This window comes from Scyliorhinus torazame, chromosome 17, assembly GCF_047496885.1.
Source record: "Scyliorhinus torazame isolate Kashiwa2021f chromosome 17, sScyTor2.1, whole genome shotgun sequence".
In the NCBI taxonomy this organism is placed as follows: domain Eukaryota; kingdom Metazoa; phylum Chordata; class Chondrichthyes; order Carcharhiniformes; family Scyliorhinidae; genus Scyliorhinus; species Scyliorhinus torazame.
The window spans coordinates 121,439,542-121,461,773 of NC_092723.1; the positions used below are offsets into that span (position 1 = coordinate 121,439,542).

Consider the following 22,232-nt stretch of genomic DNA (forward strand, 5'->3'; position numbering starts at 1 on the left):
TGCTTTACAATAAACCAAATTTTCTTTTTACCAACACAATTTGGACTGCTTTATGGCCTACTAAAGTTCCCCTTGCCCGAATCCTCAATTTCCATCTTTCTCTAATTTCTCTCCTGTCTTCCCCCATTGCCTTTTTGGGCTAATTTTATGGATGAAACCCACCTCCTGCTCTCCTAACCCTATTCCTACCATGCTGCTGAGCATGCACATTCCCTTCCTGACTCCGATGTTAACTGATATTATTAGCAGTTGACTCTCCTCAGTTTCTGGCTGTTTTTTCCCACCGCCCCCTTCAAATCTCCGTCCATCACCCCTCTTTTGAGAAAAAGAACCTTGATCCCACCATACTTGCAAATTACTTGCCCATCATGAATTTCTCTTTCCTTGCCATGATTCTTGGAAATGTTGCTGCCTCCTAAATGCATGCCCATCTTTCTCGGAAATTCATGTTTGAATCCATCCAATATGGTTTCCACTCCTATCATGGTACCAGAACAGCTCTTCTCAAAGTACACCCTATGTGACTGTCACAAAGGTAAACTATCCCTTCCCATTCTTCTCCACCTGCCTTCAAACCATCAAACCTCAGAATTCTTCTCCAACACTTCTTTTCACCAACATCCAGCTGGGTGCGACAGCATTTGACTGGTTCTATTTGTATCCATCTGCTCATAGCCAGAGAGTCACCTGCAGTGGTTTCTCTTCCTGCTTCCACACCATCACCTCTGGTATCATACAAGGATCAATCCTTCCTGTCCCTGGCCCCCCCCCCCGCCCTAGTTCTCATTGACATCGCTCAGCAACATCACCCGAAGGCACAGCATTAGTTTCCACATGTGTGCTGACAACACCCAACTCTACCTCACCTCCACCTCTCCCTCCCTCTTTGCCACCTATAAATTGTCAGACTGCTTGTCTGGCATCTGGAGCTGAATAAACCAAAATTTCCTGCAACTAAATATATAGCCATTTACTCTTTCCCTCTCCCTGGCAGTTGTATGTAAACTGTAAGTAACCTTGGTGTTATATTGGATACTGAGAGGACAATCCTAGCACACACCTGCACCTCCAGTAAGACTACCTGTTTGCACTTCTATAATATCATTCAACGCTGCCCTTGCTGTTGAAACCCTCGTCCATGCTTTTGTTACCTCCTGAGTTGACAATGCATTTTTACAAATTTAGAGTACCCAACTCATTTTTTCCAATTAAGGGCAATTTAGCAGTGAGTTGACAATACTAGTGCACTCCAGGCCAGCCTCCCACAATCTTTCCTTCACAAAGTTTAGGGCATTCAAAACTCTGTTGCTGCATCATAATTCACAATGTGGTGAATGTGTTTCACCTAATGCATGAGCTGTCTGTACTGTCTGTATAATGATGTGACCCATGACCTGGAAGTGATGATACTGGCTACTTCCAGGTACTGTACTGGAACCCCGAGGGGCTCCGCCTCTGGCTCCGCCCTCACCAGGGCCATATATAGTCCGGCCACCTGTGGGTGGCACCCATTTGTACAGCCGACTCTGGCAGGCGAGTTCATGGATATTAAAGCCTAATGGTCATTTGTTCTCACGGTCTCATAGTGAATTGATGGTATAACAATTTAATATCCATTGACAGCATCATGGAAGCCGCTCTAAAGCCAGATAAGCTCGAACTCGACACGTGTGCTTCGGAAGCCAAGGAGATCTTCGAACATTGGCTTCGCTGCTGCGAGGCCTACCTCTACTCCTGCACAACGCCTCCCATTGAAACCCTCAAGCTGCGACTCCTCCACGCTCGGGTGAGCCATCGAATCTCCGTGATGATCGAGAAAGCGGCCACGTACGAGGCGGCGGTCGCAACCCTCAAGGCATATTTTGTGAAGCCTGTAAACAAGATGTACGCCCGATATCTCCTCACGACTCGCCGTCAACGCGTTGGGGAATCGCTAGATGAGTACCTGGGAAAACCGACCCTACTCGCGAGGAACTGCAGCTACCGGGATGTGACGGCGGAGGAACACATGAACCTACAGTTCCGGGACACCTACATGGCTGGGGTCTAATCGAACTACATCAGGCAGCGCTTGCTGGAAAACGGGACCACTGACCTGTGGGACACGGTAAAGCTAGCTACCTCGTTAGAGGTGGCCTACCAGAACTTCAGTGCGGACCTGGCGAACCCCTCGTGGACACCACCGTCGCGACCCCCGTCGGACCCGACTACGTCGCAGGCCTGTGCCGCGCGGCTGCCAGTCCAGCCCAGGGAACCGCAGTGCTACGTCTGCGGTCAGGGTCAACATCCCCGGCAGTGTTGCCCAGCCCGCACAGCGACGTGCGGTGACTGTGGGGAAAAAGGGACACTTCGCCAGAGTCTGTCTGGGCCAACCTAAAGCCCAGAAATCTGTCTGGCCCGACCCGTGGACTCACAGGCCTGCAGACCCAGCAAAGTGGCTGCGTGCCTACCCGGAGCGCCCCTTCAGACGCGTCATCAACCTCGTGCGACTTGTGGGGGCCGCCATCTTTCCCACCGGCGCCAACACCGACCGACACGTGCGACCGATGGGGGCGGCCATCTTGGTCGCCATCTTCGACCCAGCCCGACACGTGCGACTCATGGGGGCCATTTTGTGACCACGACACCGCCGACCACGCTGGCTGGACGCAGTCACCCTCGACCAGTTGCAGCCGAAGCACTTGAAAAACTCAATGATGGTCGTCCGGGTCAACGGGCACGAGACCCCCTGCCTTTTCGACTCTGGGAGCACGGAGAGCGGTGTTCACCCTGACGCGGTAAGGCGCTGCTCACATCCCATACACCCCGCATCCCAAACCATCTCCCTTGTCTCCGGATCCCAATCGGTACAGATCCGCGGGTACTGTATTGCTAACCTCGTGATGCAGGGCGCCGAGTACGCCCGTTTTAAGTTGCACGCCCTCCCTCACCTCTGCGTCCCCTACTGCTTGGATTAGACTTCCAATGCAGTAACCGAAGCCTGACCCTACAGTTCAGCGGACCCTTACCACCCCCCTCACGGTATGCAGCCTCGCGACCCTCAAGGTCCCCCCCGCCCCTCGCTCTTTGCGAACCTAACTCCCGACTGTAAGCCCATCGCCACCAGGAGCAGGCGGTACAGTTCCCAAGATATGACTTTTATCAAGTCAGAGGTCCAACGACTGTTGAGTGAAGGGATCATCGAGGCCAGCAACAGACCCTGGAGAGCGCAAGTGGTGGTCATCCGGACCGGGGAAAAGAACCGGATGGTTGTAGACTAGAGCCAGACTATTAACCGGTTCTCGCAACTGGATGTGTACCCCCTCCCCCGCATAACGGAGATGGTCAACCAAATTGCACAGTGCCGTGTGTTCTCAACGGTTGATCTGAAGTCGGTCTACCACCAGCTCCCAATCCGCCCGGAAGAATGCCACTACACTGCTTTTGAAGCAGCCGGCCAACTCTTCCACTTCCTCAGGGTCCCCTTCGACGTCACTAACGGAGCCTCGATCATTCAGAGAACGATGGACCGAATGGTGGACCAGTACAGTTTGCGGGCTACATACCCGTACTTGGATAATGTCACCATCTGCGGCCATGATCAGCAGGACCATGATGCCAACCTTCAGAGGTACCTCCAGGCCGCCCAATCCCTCAACCTCATGTACAACAAATAGAAGTGCGGTTTCCGCACTACACAACTGGCCATCCTCGGCTACGTCATGGAGAACGGAGTCCTAGGGCCCGACCCCGACCGTATGCACCCCCTCACGGAACTCCCCCCTCCCCACAGCCTCAACGCCCTCAAACGATGCCTGGGGCTGTTCTCCTACTACGCCCAGTGGATGGCCAACTATGCGGACAAAGCCTGCCCACTTGCCCGCTCGGCCTTCAGCCGCATCAAGGCCGACATCACCAAGGCCGCTATGCACGTAGTGGACGAGTCTGTCCCCTTTCAGGAAGAGAGCGATGCGTCAGACGTCGCACTGGCCGCCACACTCAACCAGGCGGGCAGGCCAGTAGCATTCTTCTCTAGAACCCTACACACTTCCGAAATCCGACACTCCTCGATCGAGAAGGAAGCACAAGCCAGAGTGGAAGCCAGGTGGCACTGGAGGCACTACGAAGCCAGTAGGAGGTTCACCCTCGTCACTGACCAGTGGTCGGTCGCCTTCATGTTTGACAACACACAACGGGGCAAAATAAAAAATGACAAAATCCTGAGGTGGAGGATCGAACTCTCCACCTACAATTACGATATCAAGTATCATCCTGGGAAGCTCAACGAGCCCCCGGATGCCCTGTCCCGCGGCACATGCGCCAGCGCGCAAGATGACCGACTTCGGGCTATCCACAATGACCTCTGTCACCCGGCTTACCCACATTATTAAGGCCCGCAATCTGCCCTTCTCCACCGAGGAGGTCAAGGCCATGACCAGGGACTGCCAGGTCTGCGCGGAGTGCAAACCGCACTTCTACTGGCCAGACAAGGCCCGCCTGGTAAAGGCCTCCCGGCCCTTTGAGCTCCTAAGTATGGACTTCAAAGGGCCCCTCCCCTCCACCAACCGTAATATTTACTTTCTAACCTTCGTCGACGAGTACTCCCGCTTCCCCTTTGCAGTCCCCAGACCCGACATGACCTCGGCCGCTGTGATAAAGGCAGTGCACAACATCTTCACACTGTTCGGTTTCCCTGCTTACATCCACAGCGACCGGGGCACATCGTTCATGAGCGATGAGCTGCGTCAGTACCTGCTCAGCAAAGGAATCGCCTCGAACAGGACTACGAGCTATAACCTGCAGGGAAACGGGCAGGTGGAGAGGGAGAACGCAACGGTATGGAAGGCCGTCCTTCTGACCCTCCGGTCTGGAAGTCTCCCGACCCCCCGCTGGCAGGAGGTCCTCCCTGACGCCCTCCACTCCATTAGATCACTCCTCTGCACAGCCACGAACGAGACCCCTCACGACCGCGTGTTTCTCTTCCCTAGGTAGTCCATCTCCAGGGTCTCGCTTCCACCTTGGCTGACAACTCCGGGAGCTGTCCTTCTCCAGAGGCACATGATGAGCCATAAGACCGACCCCCTTGTTGAGAGGGTCCACTTGCTCCACGCCAACCCCCAGTATCCCTACATCGCGCACCAGGACGGATGGCACAATATGGTCTCCCTACGAGATCTGGCGCCAGCTGGTTTCCCTGCTAACGCGCCCCCTCCCCGCTGCCTACAGCCACCCTCTGCACCCCTTACCCCTGGGTCTCCTGTCTTGGCCCACGCCGGCACTGCCGCCATCCGCCACCACCACCCCCCAACCGTCTCCGACGCGCCGGACTGAGGCTCAAGCTCCAGACATGACGCCCCCGGAGTCACCATCGGCAACGACCATGCCTGCCGCATCGCCAGACCTGAGGAGGTCTAAAAGAACGATCCGGCTTCCAGACAGACTGAATCTCTAATGACCCCACGTCAGGGGGTGAATGTGGTGAATGTATTTCATCTAATGCATGAGCTCTGTATAATGATGTGACCCATGACCTGGAAGTGATGATACGGGCTACTTCCAGGTACTGTACTGGAACCCCGGTGGGTTCCGCCTCTGGCTCCGCCCTCACCGGGACCATATATCGTCCGGCCACCTGTGGGTGGCACCCATTTGTACAGCCGACTCTGGCTGGTGTGTTCATGGGTATTAAAGCCTAATGTTCACTTGTTCTCACGGTCTCACAGTGAATTGACGGTATAACATACAACAAGCCCGGATAGCTATTGACACAGTCCTCACATTGGCTCCCAATTAAACAGTGCCTCAGTTTTAACATTTTCATCCTTGTTTTCAAATTATTCCACGGCCTTGCTCTTTCTGGAATCTATTCAGCCCTAGAATCCTTCTAGATCTCTGAGCTCCACCAATGCTGGCCTCATGAGCATTTCCATATTTAATCCCTCCACCGTTAGTGACTGCATTCAGCTGCCTAGGCCCGTAGCCTCCATGTTCCCTCCAGAAACTCCTATGTTTCTCCACTTCTCCTTCCTCTATTAAGATGCTTAAAACCTTGCTCTTTGATCAAGCTTTTGGTCACCTGGACAGAGAAGCTATCTAAGTCCCAAATATCGAAATTATGACATGCCAAAACAGTGATGAGTTTAGGTTGTTGTACACCTTGCAGTTGATAGATTTTTAATTTTTAAATAAGAGAAAACAAGGTAGCATTTTTAATTTTCAACGGATATACCAGGCCTTTCATTTTCCCCAGCAGTTACACTAACAATTGTTCTCCCATGTTTTCAGATGAACTTTGAAACTATAACAGGTTAAGTATATTGGCTGCTTGATGACTTGCAGCTAGTTTCTGTCATGATATTCAGATAAACATATCATGGTGCAAACACACACACACACTGATGGACAGATAAACGGACCAATCAACACACACGCAACATCACAGCCAATCACAAGCAAGAGCACACGCACTATAAAACGGGGAACACCACAGTTCCCGCTCATTCCAGCCGGAGACAGCTCAGGGCACAGAGCTCCACAGCGTGCCACTCAGACATACACCATGTGCTGAGTGCCTCTCTAAGATAGTGTTAGAGCTGGGTCCACAGATTAGCTGGTAAATTATGAACCACGGTCATAAGTTTACAGATGTTGTTATTAAGAGTAATAAAACTGAGTTGTACCATCTACAACCGTGTTGGTTCATCTGTATAGCGGAACACCCAACACGACATAGTACCAGGATTGGAACCCAGCAACTGTGAGACCTACCTGCACATCAACAGGGATCCGCCATCCTGCACCATGGACACCATCAGCCCGCCGCAGCCGCTCCAAATCGCTGGAAACCTCAGCGTCAACTGGAAGCTGTTTAAACAGCGCTTCCAGTTTTTCCTAGAAGCCACAGACAGGGAGAATGAATCGGACACCAGGAAAATCGCCCTCCTCCTCTCCACGGCAGGGCAACACGCCATCCACATCTACAACTCCCTGGTGTTCGCGGAAGATGAGGACAAGACGAAGTACAAGACGGTCCTTCTCAAACTTGAGCTACACTTCAGCGCCGAGGTGAACGAGAGCTTCGAGAGGAACCTCTTCCAGCAGTGCCTGCAGGATAAGGATGAGCCTTTCCAATCTTTCCTGACACACCTCCGTATCCTCGCGCAGTCCTGCGGCTATGAGGCCACCTTCGATTCCATGATTCGGGACCAGATAGTTTTTGGGGTCACCTCGGGCACCCTATGCCAGCAGCTCCTCAGAATTAAAAGCCTCATCCTAGCCACCGCCATCGAAGCCTGCGTCCTCCATGAAAACGCGACCAGCCGGTACTCCCAATTCCAGGCGGCCGAATCGGCACGGCAGGGGTCCTATGAGGCCGAGCGGGTCCAGTCGATCAAGTTCCTCCCGGCCCGCGGCCCGGACGAGGGCGGCCATCTCGCGCGCTTTCCGCGGCCTCCCGTGCTTGTACGCGCCAAAAGAGACGTCGACGCAGAGGGACGTGACGTGCAGGTGCGCTCTACGCAGGACCGAGCTGCGCATGCACGGTGGCGCAACGAACGCCATGACGTCACGACGTGTGGCAACTGTGGATCGGCACATTTAAAGCGGCAATGTCCAGCAAAGAATCGACAATGCCTCCGCTGTGGCAAGATTGGACACTACGCTGCCTGCTGTCGAGCAGCTCAACCTGCCAACGCTCCCTAATTCCGCCAGCCTCGCAGGGACGTGCGGGCCATTCAGCCTCCATACACCAAGTCATACCCTGACGACGTACAGACCAGTGATACCGACGACCGGGAAGCCTTCCGCGTTGCGGTCATTGACAGGAATCGGATGTCCCCCCAGTAGGACCCACCAGTCGATGCCAGTGAACAGCGTTAATCCGGGTGATGAATGGTGTGCCACCTTAACGGTCAACCGATCACAAATCCCATTCCGTTTAGACACTGGTGCCTCCGCCAACCTTATTGCATGGTCAGCCTTCTACGCCTTGAAGGTCAAACCACCGATTCGGCCATCCCGCTGTCAGATGGTCGATTACAACGGAAATGTCATCCCGGCCATGGGATCCTGCCAGCTCCAGGTGACACACAATACATACACGGCCACACTGTCCTTTGAGATAGTTGGATCATCGAAGGACTCCCTGCTAGGCGCACAGGCGTGCAAGGTTCTCCACCTTGTTCAGCGGGTACACGCTCTGTCTCCAGAAGGCACGTCAGACTTCCCGGATGCAGACTTTAGGGCACAGCTCCACTCGCTCCTCGCCCACAACCAGGAGGCTTTCGATGGCATAGGCACACTGCACTCCACTTACAGAATACGGCTCAAACCAGGCGCCACCCCGGTCATTCACGCACCTCGTAGAGTCCCAGCACCACTCAAAGACCGCCTCAAGCAGCAGCTGCATGATCTCCAGGACCAAGGAGTGCTTTCCCGGGTCACGGAGTCCACGCCATGGATCAGCTCCATGGTGTGCGTAAAAAAGCCCTCTGGCGAACTCCGGATCTGCATCGACCCGAAAGACCTGAACAACAACATCATGAGGGAACACTACCCCATACCCAAACGGGAAGAGATCACGAGCGAAATGGCCCGGGCTAAAATTTTTACAAAGCTTGATGCCTCAAAGGATTTTTGACAGATTCAACTGGATCAGTCCAGCCGGAAGCTGTGCACTTTCAACACTCCCTTTGGGAGATACTGCTACAACAGAATACCGTTTGGCATCATCTCGGCATCCGAGGTGTTTCACAGAATCATGGAACAGATGATGGAGGGCATCAAAGGGGTGCGCGTCTATGTTGACGACGTCATCATCTGGTCCACCACACCACAGGAGCACATCAGTCGTCTCCAGCGTGTCTTTGCTCGGATACGAGAGCACGGCCTGCGCCTTAAACGAGCCAAGTGTTCTTTTGGCCAAACTGAGCTAAAGTTTCTGGGGGACCACATATCCCGGTCAGGAGTGTGTCCGGATGCAGACAAAGTGACAGTTATTACAGCCATGCCGCAGCTGGCAGACAAGAAGGCAGTGCTACCCTTTCTCGGGATGGTCAACTTCCTGGGGAAGTTCATTCCCAACCTTGCCTCCCACACAACGGCTCTTCGCCACCTGGCGAAGAAGACTACGGAGTTCCAGTGGCTGCCCGCACACCAGAAGGAATGGGAGGAGCTCAAGATTAAGCTCACCACAGCCCCGGTATTGGCGTTCTTCGACACTTCTCGAGATACGAAGATCTCGACTGATGCCAGCCAGTCCGGCATTGGGGCGGTACTCCTGCAACGGGACGACACTGCATCATGGGCCCCGGTCGCCTATGCCTCACGGGCCATGACCCCCACAGAACAGCGCTATGGGCAGATTGAGAAGGAGTGTCTGGGTTTGTTAACCGGCATAGATAAGTTCCACGACTACATGTATGGTGTCCCTCAGTTTACCGTGGAAACCGACCATCGCCCCTTGGTCAGCATCATACACAAGGACATGAATGAGATGACCCCTCACCTCCAGCATATTCTGCTCAAGCTCCGGAGGTACGACTTCCAACTGGTCTACACCCCGTGAAAAGACCTCATCATTGCGGATGCCTTATCCAGAGCAGTGAGCACACCGCCCGAATCGGGGGGGTTCGTATGTCAGGTCGAAGCGCATGTGGCCTTCACATTGGCCAATCTGCCAGCTAATGATGCAAGTCTGGCCCGTATTCGCCGTGAGACTGCAGCTGACCCCCTTCTACAACGTGTGATGCGCCACATGACGGAAGGGTGGCTCAAAGGACGGTGCCCACAATTCTACAATGTCCGGGACGACTTGGCTGTCATTGACGGTGTCCTCCTAAAGCTGGGCTGGATTGTGATTCCACACAGCATGCACAGGTTGGTCCTCGAACAATTATACAAAGGCCATCTCGGGGTTGAGAAGTGCAGACGGAGGGCCCGAGAAGCTGTATACTGGCCGGGCATCAGCGACGACATCGCCAACATGGTGCTCAACTGCCCCACCTGCTAAAGGTTTCAGCCGGTGCAACCCCCTGAGACGCTTCAGCCCCATGAGTTGGTAACGTCCCCCTGGGCGAAGGTGGGTGTAGACCTTTTTCATGCGCTCGGCAGGGACTACGTCATCATGATTGATTATTTTTCAAATTATCCAGAGGTTGTACGCCTGCACGATTTGACATCGTCAGCTGTCATCAGGGCATGCAAGGAAACCTTCGCTCGCCATGGCATTCCACTTACCGTCATGTCGGACAATGGGCCCTCTTTTGCGAGCCAAGAATGGTATTCTTTTGCCGCTTCGTATGGCTTCACACACGTGATGTCCAGCCCTCTGTATCCCCAGTCAAATGGCAAGGCGGAAAAGGGTGTCCATATCGTCAAGCGGCTCCTCTGCAAGGCTGCTGATGCCCTGCTGGCCTATCGCTCAGCCCCACTGGCCTCTCACCAGCCCAGCTGTTGATGGGTTGCGCCCTCAGGACCACTGAAAAGTCCATTCATGTTCCCAAACCCGGCCATGCTCCAGTACTGCAGAGGATGCGACAGCAGCGTGCTCAGCAGAAGGTGGCACATGACACTCAGGCAACTGATCTTCCTGCCTTGGCACCTGGAGACAACGTCCGCATCCACCTACCAGAGGGTGGCTGGTTGGCAACTGCCGAAGTTCTCCGCTGCGTGTTCCTGGTTCGCATGCCTGATGGCTCCATTCGCCGGCGTAATCGCCGGGCTCTTCGGCTGCTTCCGTGCTCGCTACGTGATCATGCACCGGTGCTGCGCCCTCCTGTTGTCCCTGATGTCGACTTCGTGGAGCTTCCTGCCACTCTGCCTATTCCTCTATCGCCCGTGGCCAGGCCCATTCCTCAGCCGGTGGATCCTGACCACCCTTGAGGCGGTCAACCCGAATTCATCGCCCACCTACTAGGCTGGACTTATGAGCCTGTTTGAACATTGAACTCACTGACGTATTATGCCACAATGTTAATATGTTTCTCTTTTTGTCGTTACAGGAGTTCGTTTTCGATGTTTGATGATTGCACTTGTTTTATTTATGATACAACCTCGTTGCTATGTTGCACCTGACGCCTTCCTATGTATATAGTTTAGCCTCATGTACATGTTGTAGATATTGCACACACATATTCAGCTGCACTCAGTACACACCAATATTTATTACCACATAGGCACATATTCTTGTAAAAAGGGGGGATGTCATAATGTTCAGATAAACATATCATGGTGCAAACACACATACACACTGATGGACAGATCAACGGACCAATCAACACACATGCAACATCACAGCCAATCACCAGTGAGAGCACACGCACTATAAAACGGGGAACACCACAGTTCCCGCTCATTCCAGCCGGAGACAGCTCAGGGCACAGAGCTCATAGCGTGCCATTCAGACATGCGCCATGTGCTGAGTGCCTCTCTAAGATAGTGTTAGGGCTAGGTCCACAGGTTAACGGGTAAATTACGAACCACGGTCATAAATTTACAGATGTTGTTATTAAGAGTAATAAAACTGAGTTGTACCATCTACAACCGTGTTGGTTCATCTGTATAGCGGAACACCCAACACAACAGTTTCAGAGTCCGGTGCTCAGACTGGCTGGTGACTGGCAGTTCTCATGGATCCCCTTTGTCCTGGGATAATCAGGACGCAATCCCTGAAACCTGAAATCCCTGAAGCTTCGATCACATGACCACTGGGCTAAAACCTCTGAGGCCCACCCAGGTTCTAGACAAATACTCTCTTCCTCCTCTCGTGTTCCCAGTCTATGCTGGACCCTTTGTCCTTCCCCTCGCTCAGTTCAAATTTGGTTACTAATAAGGGGAATTAAAAGTGCTCTTTTACTCTGATGAGGTTGAAAGAAAAGTGAGAAATTAAAATAACAACAAACTGGAACTCCGGTGTAGCAAAAGAACATTAAATAATTGCGTTGGCTCACATATTGATGGCATTTGATATATTAAACTAGAGGAACTATTAAAGATGATTCATCCGCTGAACAATCCTTGCTGCCCTGCAAAGGCGTTGAGTGCCCCTTACCATAAAAAAATAAAGACAAATAAATACCCTTTGCTTTTGGTATTTTTATTCCCCTGCCTCCCTTGCTCACATTTTTCTTCATGCTTAAGTGGCAAACTCCACAGCTCTTCTGCAGCTGCTGACAACAGTGACATCTCTGGTTACACTGAGATCTGCAAGATGAGGATGCCCTATCTATGTTCGGTTAGATATCAGCTTTACAAATCAAGCATTTTGCAAGAGAAGCAGAACATAAAAATCTGTAATAGCCAGCAAAAATAAAGATTAGTTGATAAAATATGCAGGTTATTTTACATGTGCACATTATATCAGGTCAGATTTATATCCATAGGTCTTATCAAATTTAATTGACACCAACCTGAGTCACAAATATAAAAATTGTCCGAGGTAATTAAAACATTAAGCAATGTATTTTTGTCGTTCTTTTTACCTCTGTACATCACAGTGCATGAAAGTCTTTCAGAGAGGACATTCTATGGATTTGTGTGCGCAATGTACTCTTCTTGAGTTCTTTGCCCAAAGGCAAGTCCAACGCACAGTACCATGGTCAGGACAAGGAGGCAGTTCCCAAATCCACCCCAGTCAGAATGGAGATTGAACCTCCTGCTTGGCATCAATCTGATCCAACCAGCCAGCGAGCCAACCAGTCCCCATGGAGCCTGATTTCCGATGGCAACATGTACTTTTGTATACATGTTGTAGCGTGGAACTGTGAATAGTGATGGTAGAGGCTCCAACGTTCTCTCCATAACATGGCTGACCAGGAATTTCTCTTGCTCTTACCACTTGCCATTAGCACGTGTTAGAAGGATTTACTAGTTGATATTCACCCTGTTTGGCCTCGTTATGAACGCGCCCTCCTTGACCATCAAGTCCTGGAGTGAGAATTGAACACGGAGCTTCTGGTTCAGAGGCAGGTACGCTTTTCCTACTTCAGTTGAAAATAGTCATTGACAGAATGTGTCTGCTCTCTTACAGCCTGTAATAAGTCTATTTTATATGGAAAGAGGTGTGTCTTTACTTACCCTTCGAGTGTGTATTCCAATTAATTAATTCAGCAGCAAGCTTTGATGCATTGAAAATAATTAAGGTCTTTATTCTCACACAATTGAATGAATGTAATGTCACACACACACATATACAGACACAAACACACAAAGATGTGCACTTTCACAGATTACAGTCATGTTAGGCTCTGATTTATGATTCCTGCTCTCCCATGTGCCAAGCCTGTCCTTTCTTGAATGTATTTAATTATTTAAATTTGAACTGAGGGTCTTGTAAAGTAATGGGTTAGGCTGTGAGTGTTTCATGTAGTCGAATATCCAGGACATTGTTTGAAACTGAAATAGATTAACTACTTGGCTGCTTGATGACCTGCAACTAGTTTCAGTGTTTGGTTCACAGACTGGCTGGTGATGGGTAGTTCTGATGGATCTGCTGGGTTCTGGGGTAATGAAGATGCAGTCGCTGAAACCAGCTTCAATTACATGAGCCCTGGGCTAAAACCTTTGAGGACCACCTAATCTAGCTGGGATGGGGGAGGGCATTGTGATAAAATGGGAAGTCGATAATGGCCTTTGAGTTTCAATATTCCCTTTTGTCCAGTATGAAATATGGAGACAGGCAATCTGGAAACTCCTTAGTCTTTAGATGTTTGCCCATCCTTCAACGATGAGATATGAAAATTTGACAAATGGCTGTGTAGGACCTTCACCTATGTCCATATTTAATTAGGTATCTGCCAGAGACTGGATACTGTCTGTAGTCCAAATGCCAAAAGTCACATGACTTGCAACAACCATCCTAACAGCTTGTATGCATCTCCCTTTTTTAAAGTATTGCCTAAATGTTCATAATATGACATGCATTACTGGGTGCCAGAGAAGCTAGAACCCATTTTTACTGCTGGATTTTCTAAGGCTCAAAGAGTTCGAAAGATTTTCAGGGATCAATTCAAGATCAGAGTGGGATAAAAGTCAATACGATTCCCACATGAATAGAGTCAGCGCAATGTCTTAATCCAGTCAGCTTGATTGGCACCTCATCCACTACCTTAAACATTCACTCGCTCCACCAGCGCACAGTGGCAGCTGTGGGCACTATCAACAATATGCACTGGAGCAACTCTCCAAGGCTCCTTCAATAGCATATTCCAAACCCGTGGATTCGACCACCTGAAAACGCATGTGCAGTTGGTGCATTGGAACACCACCACCTACAGATTCCCCTCCAAGTTGCATACCATTCCCTCACTGTTGCTGGGTCAAACTCCTGGAACTCCCTTCCTAACAGCACTGTGGTTGTACCTGCACCAGATTGAATGTAGCGATTTAAGAAGGAAGCTGAACAATACCTTCTTGAGGACAATTATGGGCAGGCAACAAATGCCAGCCTTGCCAACAATACCCACATCCCCAGAATGATCTTTTAAAAGTTGTCAAGAGTATTCTTTTTTTTTAAATTTAGAGCAGCCAATTATTTTTTTTCCAATTAAGGGGCAGTTTAGCATGGCCAATCCACCTAACCTGCACATCTTTGGGTTGTGGGGGTGAAACCCACGCAGACACGGGGAGAATGTGCAAACTCCACACGGACAGTGACCCAGGGCCGGGATTCGTACCCAGGTCCTCAGCGCCGCAGTCCCAGTGCTAAACACTGCGCCACATGCCGCCCTATCAAGTGTATTCTTGAGAATGAAGAAGGAAAGGACCTGCATTTATATAGCACCTTTCATAACATCTGATCATACCAAAGACTTTACAGCCAACGAACCGCCATTTGAAGTTGCTGTTGTCATGTAGCAGTTGGTTTGCACAGAGCAAGGTCCCTCAAGCAGTAATGTACTGAGTTTCACCCTTATCTAGATTGCAGACTTCGCTCAAAAATACATGAAACCCATTTTGGCTCTAATCATTCTTTTCATGGAGTTTGACGGACTGTACACTTGGAAAGTTAATGCCCTGAACTTACAACGGTGACAGTAAATCCTCCAGTCACACGTCCACTCCTAAGAGTGATCCTGTTCGTTCACTCGACATTCCTGAATTATTAATAATCAACCCAACTCCATGGCTTCTTACTGATGTGGAGATGCCGGCATTGGACTGGGTGAGTCATCTGATGAAGGAGCTACGCTCCGAAAGTTCATGATTCTAAATAAACCTGTTGGATTTTAACCTGGTGTTGTAAGACTTTGTACTTTAACATAATATACTAATTCTCCTCTTTTGATTGGAGACTGGTGCAACACTGGCAGTGCAATTGTATTGTGTTTATTTGTTTGGCTGTCTGTAGGAGAGCAGCATATATTTGAAGAACCATGGACACAGTGTAAGGGTGATGTTTTTTGATCTCTAAAGGAAAACAAATCCTTTGAAGAAACACAGTTGGAACTTCCCTCTCCAAAATATAATTGCACTGCCAGTGTCTTACTGATCCACATACTGGGTACGGCAGTAAAGGAGAAGAAAAATCAGTTTGTACTCTAATAACCATCCAGCAACTCTCACTTGAGAGAGAGTGTGGCCATTTGCATGTGTGTGTTTACATGTGAACATACGCATGTGAGCATGGACATGTGTGTGCGCTCATGCATGTGTTCATCAGGGCGTGTGATTAGGGTCAAGCTACGCAATGGTGCTCTCCGTCATCAAAGAACTGGTTGACACTCCTTGACTAGGACGATCGGATATAAAGAATGGTTGAGTGGATAACGCATTGGATGACATCCAGGCCTTGTGGAATCATTTGCCAGCATGTGAGGAGAGGGGGAATGGGAGGGAGGAGGAGAGGAAATCTGGGGGCGGTGTGGGTGGGGCGGAGAGAGGTACCAAAGAGTAAATGGCTTTTGAGAAGGAATAGATCAAACTTAATTTCACTCTTTCTGTCTATTCTTACAGAGCCTGCCACGGAATATCCCAGCCACCATTATCTCTCAGACTTTCTGCCATTCCTGTCAGAAGAGGAATGGACAGGAGCAGGAGAGTTCATCAACATCAGAGGAATCTCCTGAAGATAATGAATTCTTCGTGCAGGAACCGCGACTGAGACGGAGACCAAACCTTAAAGTTTACGGAATTGTACGTAATTGTTAATTTAGAAGATTAGCTTTGTGGTGAAAGATTCAGGTGAAATATCAGTCCTCGTGGTGTAGGCTGAAGATCTCCTGCGTGTTGTTAGCTGAAGTGTTCAAAAATCTCACTACCTTAAGATATGAATGATTTTTTGAAGGATGAAGGACAGTGATATAATGACTGACTCATGACTTTGACTTATTGCTGATGTGAAAGGAGTCCAAATAAATTCAATTAAATTCTTGCTGAATGTGGCGACACAGCACAATGCTGGCCCTATTTTGCACTGATTAGTATCTATCAAAAAAAACTTGGGACCAAGCCATAACCATGACAAATTAAGAATGATCTATAAACGAGACTGGACTACAGTACAATAGAAGCAGTGTGAGATGATGCAATGGTGTGAGATAAGCCACTTTTGACTATATTGGCTGTCCATTATCTCCTCGTTTGCCACAGAATTTTCTTCATTATTTTGTACTCTTCTTGTGCCACACATTTTCCCTGTTGAAGGCCATAAGGGGTGGAACAGAGCTCCGGCGGCTATCACTGATGTCAGTCAGTCAGTTTTGCCTTGTTCCTTGGAAATAAACTTCCCGACCTCCACTTGATTCCTCTTCAGGGCAGCATGATGAAAATAGGGAAGTCACTACATGTACTATTTGTGATCACAAACATACACCCTGCAGTGCCATGCAACAGCTTGCCAGAGTTGGGATGCACCAGGCACATACTCAATTCTAAGTTGCTGAAAATAAAATCACACCAATGTTTCATTCCCTGCTTTTACACCTAGAGTGGGTCATTTTGACTTTGTGTGATGGTGTAAAATGAGAAATTTCCATTGAGTCCCAATAGATACGCAAATTGAGAGATTTATAATGGGTTTCTGCATTGATATCACTGGTTTCACTTGTTTACTCAGTCAAAATTATCCCCAGTGCATTTATTTCAGTCATTATATTTAGGTTTATGAAACATTTTTACTCCAATGGGTGCGATTCACGGGCCGCGTCCCACCAGAATCGGGACGGAACGTGGCACACTTAACTGTCTACGCCAGAACTAACCAACACCTGGGATCTGTCGGCCTCGCCGAGGGAATCGCAACCGGGAGCCGTTTAGCACTGGTCTTTACATAGATCACGATGGCGCAATGGTTAGCACTGCTGCCTCATGGCACTGAGGACCCGGGTTCGATCCCGGCCCTGGTTTGCACATTCTCCCAGTGTCTGCGTGGGTCTCATCCCCACAAACCAAAGATTAGCAGGGTACGTCAATTGGCCATTTCAATTCAGCTGTTGTACAATCCAGACCTGAAACGCTAACCAATCTGTTTTCTCAACAGCTGCTGGCTGATCTGCTGAATAATTTCAGCTTTTTCTATTTTTTTTTTCAGATTTGCACTAGTTTTAGTTTTGATCTGTTTCTCCAACCTTCCCCTGACCGGGCCTTCCTCACACCCCACACCCACTCGGTGAATTGCAAATCAGCCGGAACACCAGAGCCTTTTTTCTTATGTTCGAAAGCCTAAATCCCATTACCCGTGTCTTTGCCGAGTTCCACAGGTCAATTGAAGCTCCGTGTATTGACTCAGAGTTTTGCCATCATCTCCAAACCCCTTTGGCTTGGTCACCGTTGTGTTGCAGGATAAAAGAATGGAAATGTTGGAGCACAGGGCTTGAATGCAATAATCAACACAGGTTTATTGGATGGTTGCTAACTGTACAAAAACTTAGTCTAGACTGACTCAGAACCTGCGAAGTAGCCAATAACATCAGTGATAATATCAAGGACTGTCATGTGACTAAACTCTTAATGTGACCATGCAACAACACAACAATAACCCACTGACAGTGTCACCCCAGATGCGATCTCCACTTCTTCACCACTGACCTGTTTTGAATACTTGGTTCCATCTCTTCCATTGATCAGAGTCGTTGAGTGACTATGCACCCATCTTTTGGAACTCCCTCCTGAAAATCCCCCCCTTGTCACCTCTCTTACAGACTTCCAAAACCACCTGAACAACAGTTGCTTCCGCCTGTCCCTTCCTTTAATTTCTTTCCTGCTAATCAGTGTCCATTCATTGGCTGTCACCCGTTAAAACGCCCCGACATCTGTGCGTAATAGGAATCGGCCGAGCCTGTTTTGCTTTGGTTGTTGACTGGCTGCAAATAACTGCACCATTTGGGGCATATACAAGCAAGTGTTTTCCATGGCGCGTACACATTACGATCTGTTTCTCCTTATTTTAAATGGGTTTTCGTGTGAAATATTGTGGAGGAGTTTATTTAACAAAGTCACATGCGTATGGCATAAGCTTTATTTTAAATGCATTCACTCAAAAGCCTGTTTGACCTTTTTTATTGTCATTTGTGAAATTTAGGGAAGACCGAAGTCTCCGTGCACCTTCCCCAGACAACACGATTATCAAGGTACGGCGATACAATAGACAAAAGTTTCGATTTTGAAGATGTGTTTTATAGGACTTCCAGCCAAACAAAACACTCAGACTGACCCTGGCTCCTAGACTCGCTCCCTGAAAATGAGATGGAATGAATCAACTGTGTAATGTGGCATTAATATCAGAAGATGTGCTTAATGTAGAAACCCAGGGGCTTATGAAGAAAATGGAACCATGTGACCTCATGGACTGGTTTGATTGTTTGAGGAAAGGAATTTTCCAGCTTACTTTTTTTTCCGTATTGGCCCTGGGTTATTTGACTGTGCTTTTTGCCTCCTCCCAGGAGATTACATGGCTGTGGGAGATGGGTGAGAAGTGTTTAGTAATGATGCTCTGGCCCTCAGGTTGACTTGCTGGACCTACTGGTCCTTGCCAGCCTGACAAATTCAGATGTTCTCATGTTTGTAGAAAATAAAATGGTCCGTACCTTTCTTTTCTGTCAGAGTTTTTCTGCTCTGCTCTGTCATTAAAAGCTCAGAGGAAACTGTGTTTTCAAAAAAAAAGAACAAGCTTCGATTTCCACACATGTCTGAGATATCTGTCCCAGATGCACTGCATTGTGATTTAAGTGGGGCCGGAAAATTCCGCTGGTAAATCCACCCTCTGGAATTTACAGCCCAGTAAAGAGGCCATTTGGCTTCATTTATGCTTCAGACGAACCTCCTGCCACTCCCCTTCATCAAATTGTTACCTTCTGTTTCTTTCTCACTTGCACTCGTATTTATCTTGTTCTTGGGTTCTTTGCCTGAAGGCAGGTCTGGCCCACAGCACCAAGATCTCCATCAAGGTTAAGGCAAAGGGGCAGGCCCCAAATTCAGACTAGCTGTAACGGGGTTTGAACTCCATGCTGTTAGCACCAATCGCATCCACACCCACCATCGAGCCAACTGGCCCCCACAAGAAGTCTGAGTTGATGTGGCAACATACACTTTTACATCCATGTTGCAGTCTGGAGCTATAAATAGGGCTGGTAGAGGCTCCAGTGTTCTTTCCATTACATGGTTGATTGGGAATCTCTCCGGCTCTTACTGCTGCCATTATGGTATGTTGGAAGGATTTGCAGGTTGATATTCTATCTGTTTGGCCGTGTTATGAAAACTTCTCCCTTGGCAATCAAGTCATGGAGTGGGACTTGAACTTAAGCTTCTGGCTCAGAGATAGGGAAGCCGCCCACTGCATCGCCAGGCCTCCTCCTTGTATCCGGTGGGACGCGGCCCGTAAATCTCCCGTCTGCAGCTCTGGCAGGTCCGACACCCCAAATATGGCCCCCAGGGGACTGGGCTCCAAATCCACATGCAGGATCGCTGACAAGCTGCTGGACCAAAACATATGTACGTGGTGGCCGGACCTCTCCCACACTACTCGCAAGTGTCCTCCACCCCCACAATCAACTGGCTCATCCTCAACTTTGTCAGATGCGCCCTGTACACCTTTTTAGCTGTATCGACCCCAGCCTCACCCACGAGGTTGAGGCATTCACCCTCCACAACACTTTACACCACAACCCCTCCTCCAGCGCCATCCCCAGCTCCTCCTCCAAAGACACCATATCCTTCTCTAAAATCCTGCCACAGATCGCCAAGATGACCCCCCTCCTCCAGCCCATATCACCGACAACAGCCCCCCCTCCTCCAACAACAACGAGGAGGGTGCCACCGGAAAAGTCAGGAAAACCCCATTTGCAAAGCTGCATGTACCTGAAAACCTACCCTGCGGAATCTCAAACCTCATTCCGTTTCACCCATCTCAGCACCTTGTCCTTCATCTGATAGCTATGGAAACGGACTATCACAGCTCTTGGTGGTTCATTCGCCTTTGGCTTAGGCCAGAGCGACCCGTGAGCACTGTCCAACTCAAAAAGGCAGGCGATCTTCTTCCTCCAACAGCTTAGTGAATATCAACTAAAAGTACTCAACAGCTTCTGGCACTCCTGCCCCTCAGGCAATCCCACAATCTACAGATTCTGCCTTCATGACCTGTTCCCCAGGTCCTCCACTTTGACTCTCAGCCCCTTGTTACCCTCCTCCACCCTCCGCAAGCCCTCTGCCATCGAGGTGAGCTAGTCGCTGTGCCGCAACAATGCCTCTCCACCCCTTTCAACACCTCTCCTTGCTCCGGCCCCGACGTTGATGCCTTTCTAAGAGCCCCCATTATCGGGGCCAGCATCTTCTTTCCATGCCACTCAAAATACTTGCCGAACTGCCGCTCAAACTCCATGTCACCACCTCAGCCAGTATGTTCACCGTAATAATAATAATAATAATCTTTATTAGTGTCACAAGTAGGCTTACATTAACACTGCAATGAAACTACTGTGAAAATCCCTTAGTTGCCACACTCTGGCGCCTGTTCGGGTACACTGAAGGAGAAATCAGAATGTCCAATTCACCTAACAAGACGCCTTTTGGGACTTGTGGGAGGAAATTGGAGCACCCGAGGAAACCCACGCAGACACGGGGAGAATGTGCTGACTCCGCACAGACAGTGACCCAAGCCGGGAATCGAACCTGGGTCCCTGGTGCTGCAAAACATCAGTATTAATCACTGTGCTATCGCAATGGGCGCAGTCCCACCCGGCAAGCATGTCCCCATCATCTTTCAACCAACAGAACTCCACACCGAACTCGAGCTCTCAGGCGGACTATCGCTCCTTTTCATCCCGTATTTTTCGGTTGGGTGTTTGACATCTTTTAGTTACCACAACGTTTCTGGAGATCAATCATATGAAATTTCTCCCCAAAGGGCCAAAAACCAAAAGTTCTAGCAAGAGCCACCCAACGTGCGACCACCAGCTTCATGTCACCACCAGAGACCCGAGCAGCTTCTAATGAGCATTATGAAGCAAAATCTGACACTGAGCTACATTTGAAATATTAGGAAAGGTGACTAAAAGCTTGGTCAATGTGAGAGAGTTCATGGAGTATCTTAAGAGAGGAAAGAGAAAAAGAGCGACGGGTAGTTTTAGCGAGGGAACTCAGTTAGGACCTTGACAGCTGAAGGCGTGGCTACTGGTGATTAAAATCAGATCGAAATATTCAAGCAGCCAGAATTATAGGAGTGCAGATATCTTGGAAGGTTGTGGGGCTGGAAGAGATTATAGAGGTCGGGAGGGATGGAGGGATTGGGAAAGAAGGATGAGAATTTTAAAATTGAGCAATTGTTAAGCGGTAACCTCGGTGAGCACGAGGAAAATGGATAGTTGGAATTTGGTGCGTGTAAGGACATGGACAGTAGAGTTTTGGATGACCTCGAATTTATGCAGGGTAGAATGTAGGCGGCTGGCCAGAAGTGCATTGGAATAATCAGGTCTAGAGGTAACAAAGGCACGGGTGATAGTCTCAGCAGCAGATGAACTGAGGCCGGGTGGTGTTCGGCAATGTTAGGCAGATTGAAATAGATGGTCTTAGTGATAGTACAATATGTGGTTGCAGGTTCATCTTGGGACCAGTTGTGACACCAGTGCTGCATACTCCACCTCAGACAGTTGCCGGGTAGAGGGACGGGAATGGCGGCTCGGAAACAGTTTTTAACAGGGACCAAAGACAATGGGCTGGATTCTCCATTAGCAGGATCCTCCGTTTCGCCAGCAGCGCACTCACACCCACGGATTTCCTGGTGGCGTGGGAGTGCCCATAATGGAAAATCCATTGGCTGGCTT

At 49.5% G+C, this 22,232-nt stretch overlaps 1 protein-coding gene across 3 annotated transcripts in view; it reads left to right on the top strand.

Moving 5' to 3' along the window:
• The window catches only part of card11 (caspase recruitment domain family, member 11), a 367,235-nt gene that overhangs the window by 248,707 nt on the left and 96,296 nt on the right, over positions 1-22,232 (top strand). For all 3 annotated transcript variants that reach the window (XM_072480962.1, XM_072480964.1, XM_072480963.1), the window contains 2 exons: positions 15,931-16,110; positions 18,497-18,545. In XM_072480962.1, coding sequence (XP_072337063.1) covers positions 15,931-16,110; positions 18,497-18,545 — 229 coding nt within the window. The remainder of the gene's footprint in view (positions 1-15,930; positions 16,111-18,496; positions 18,546-22,232) is intronic.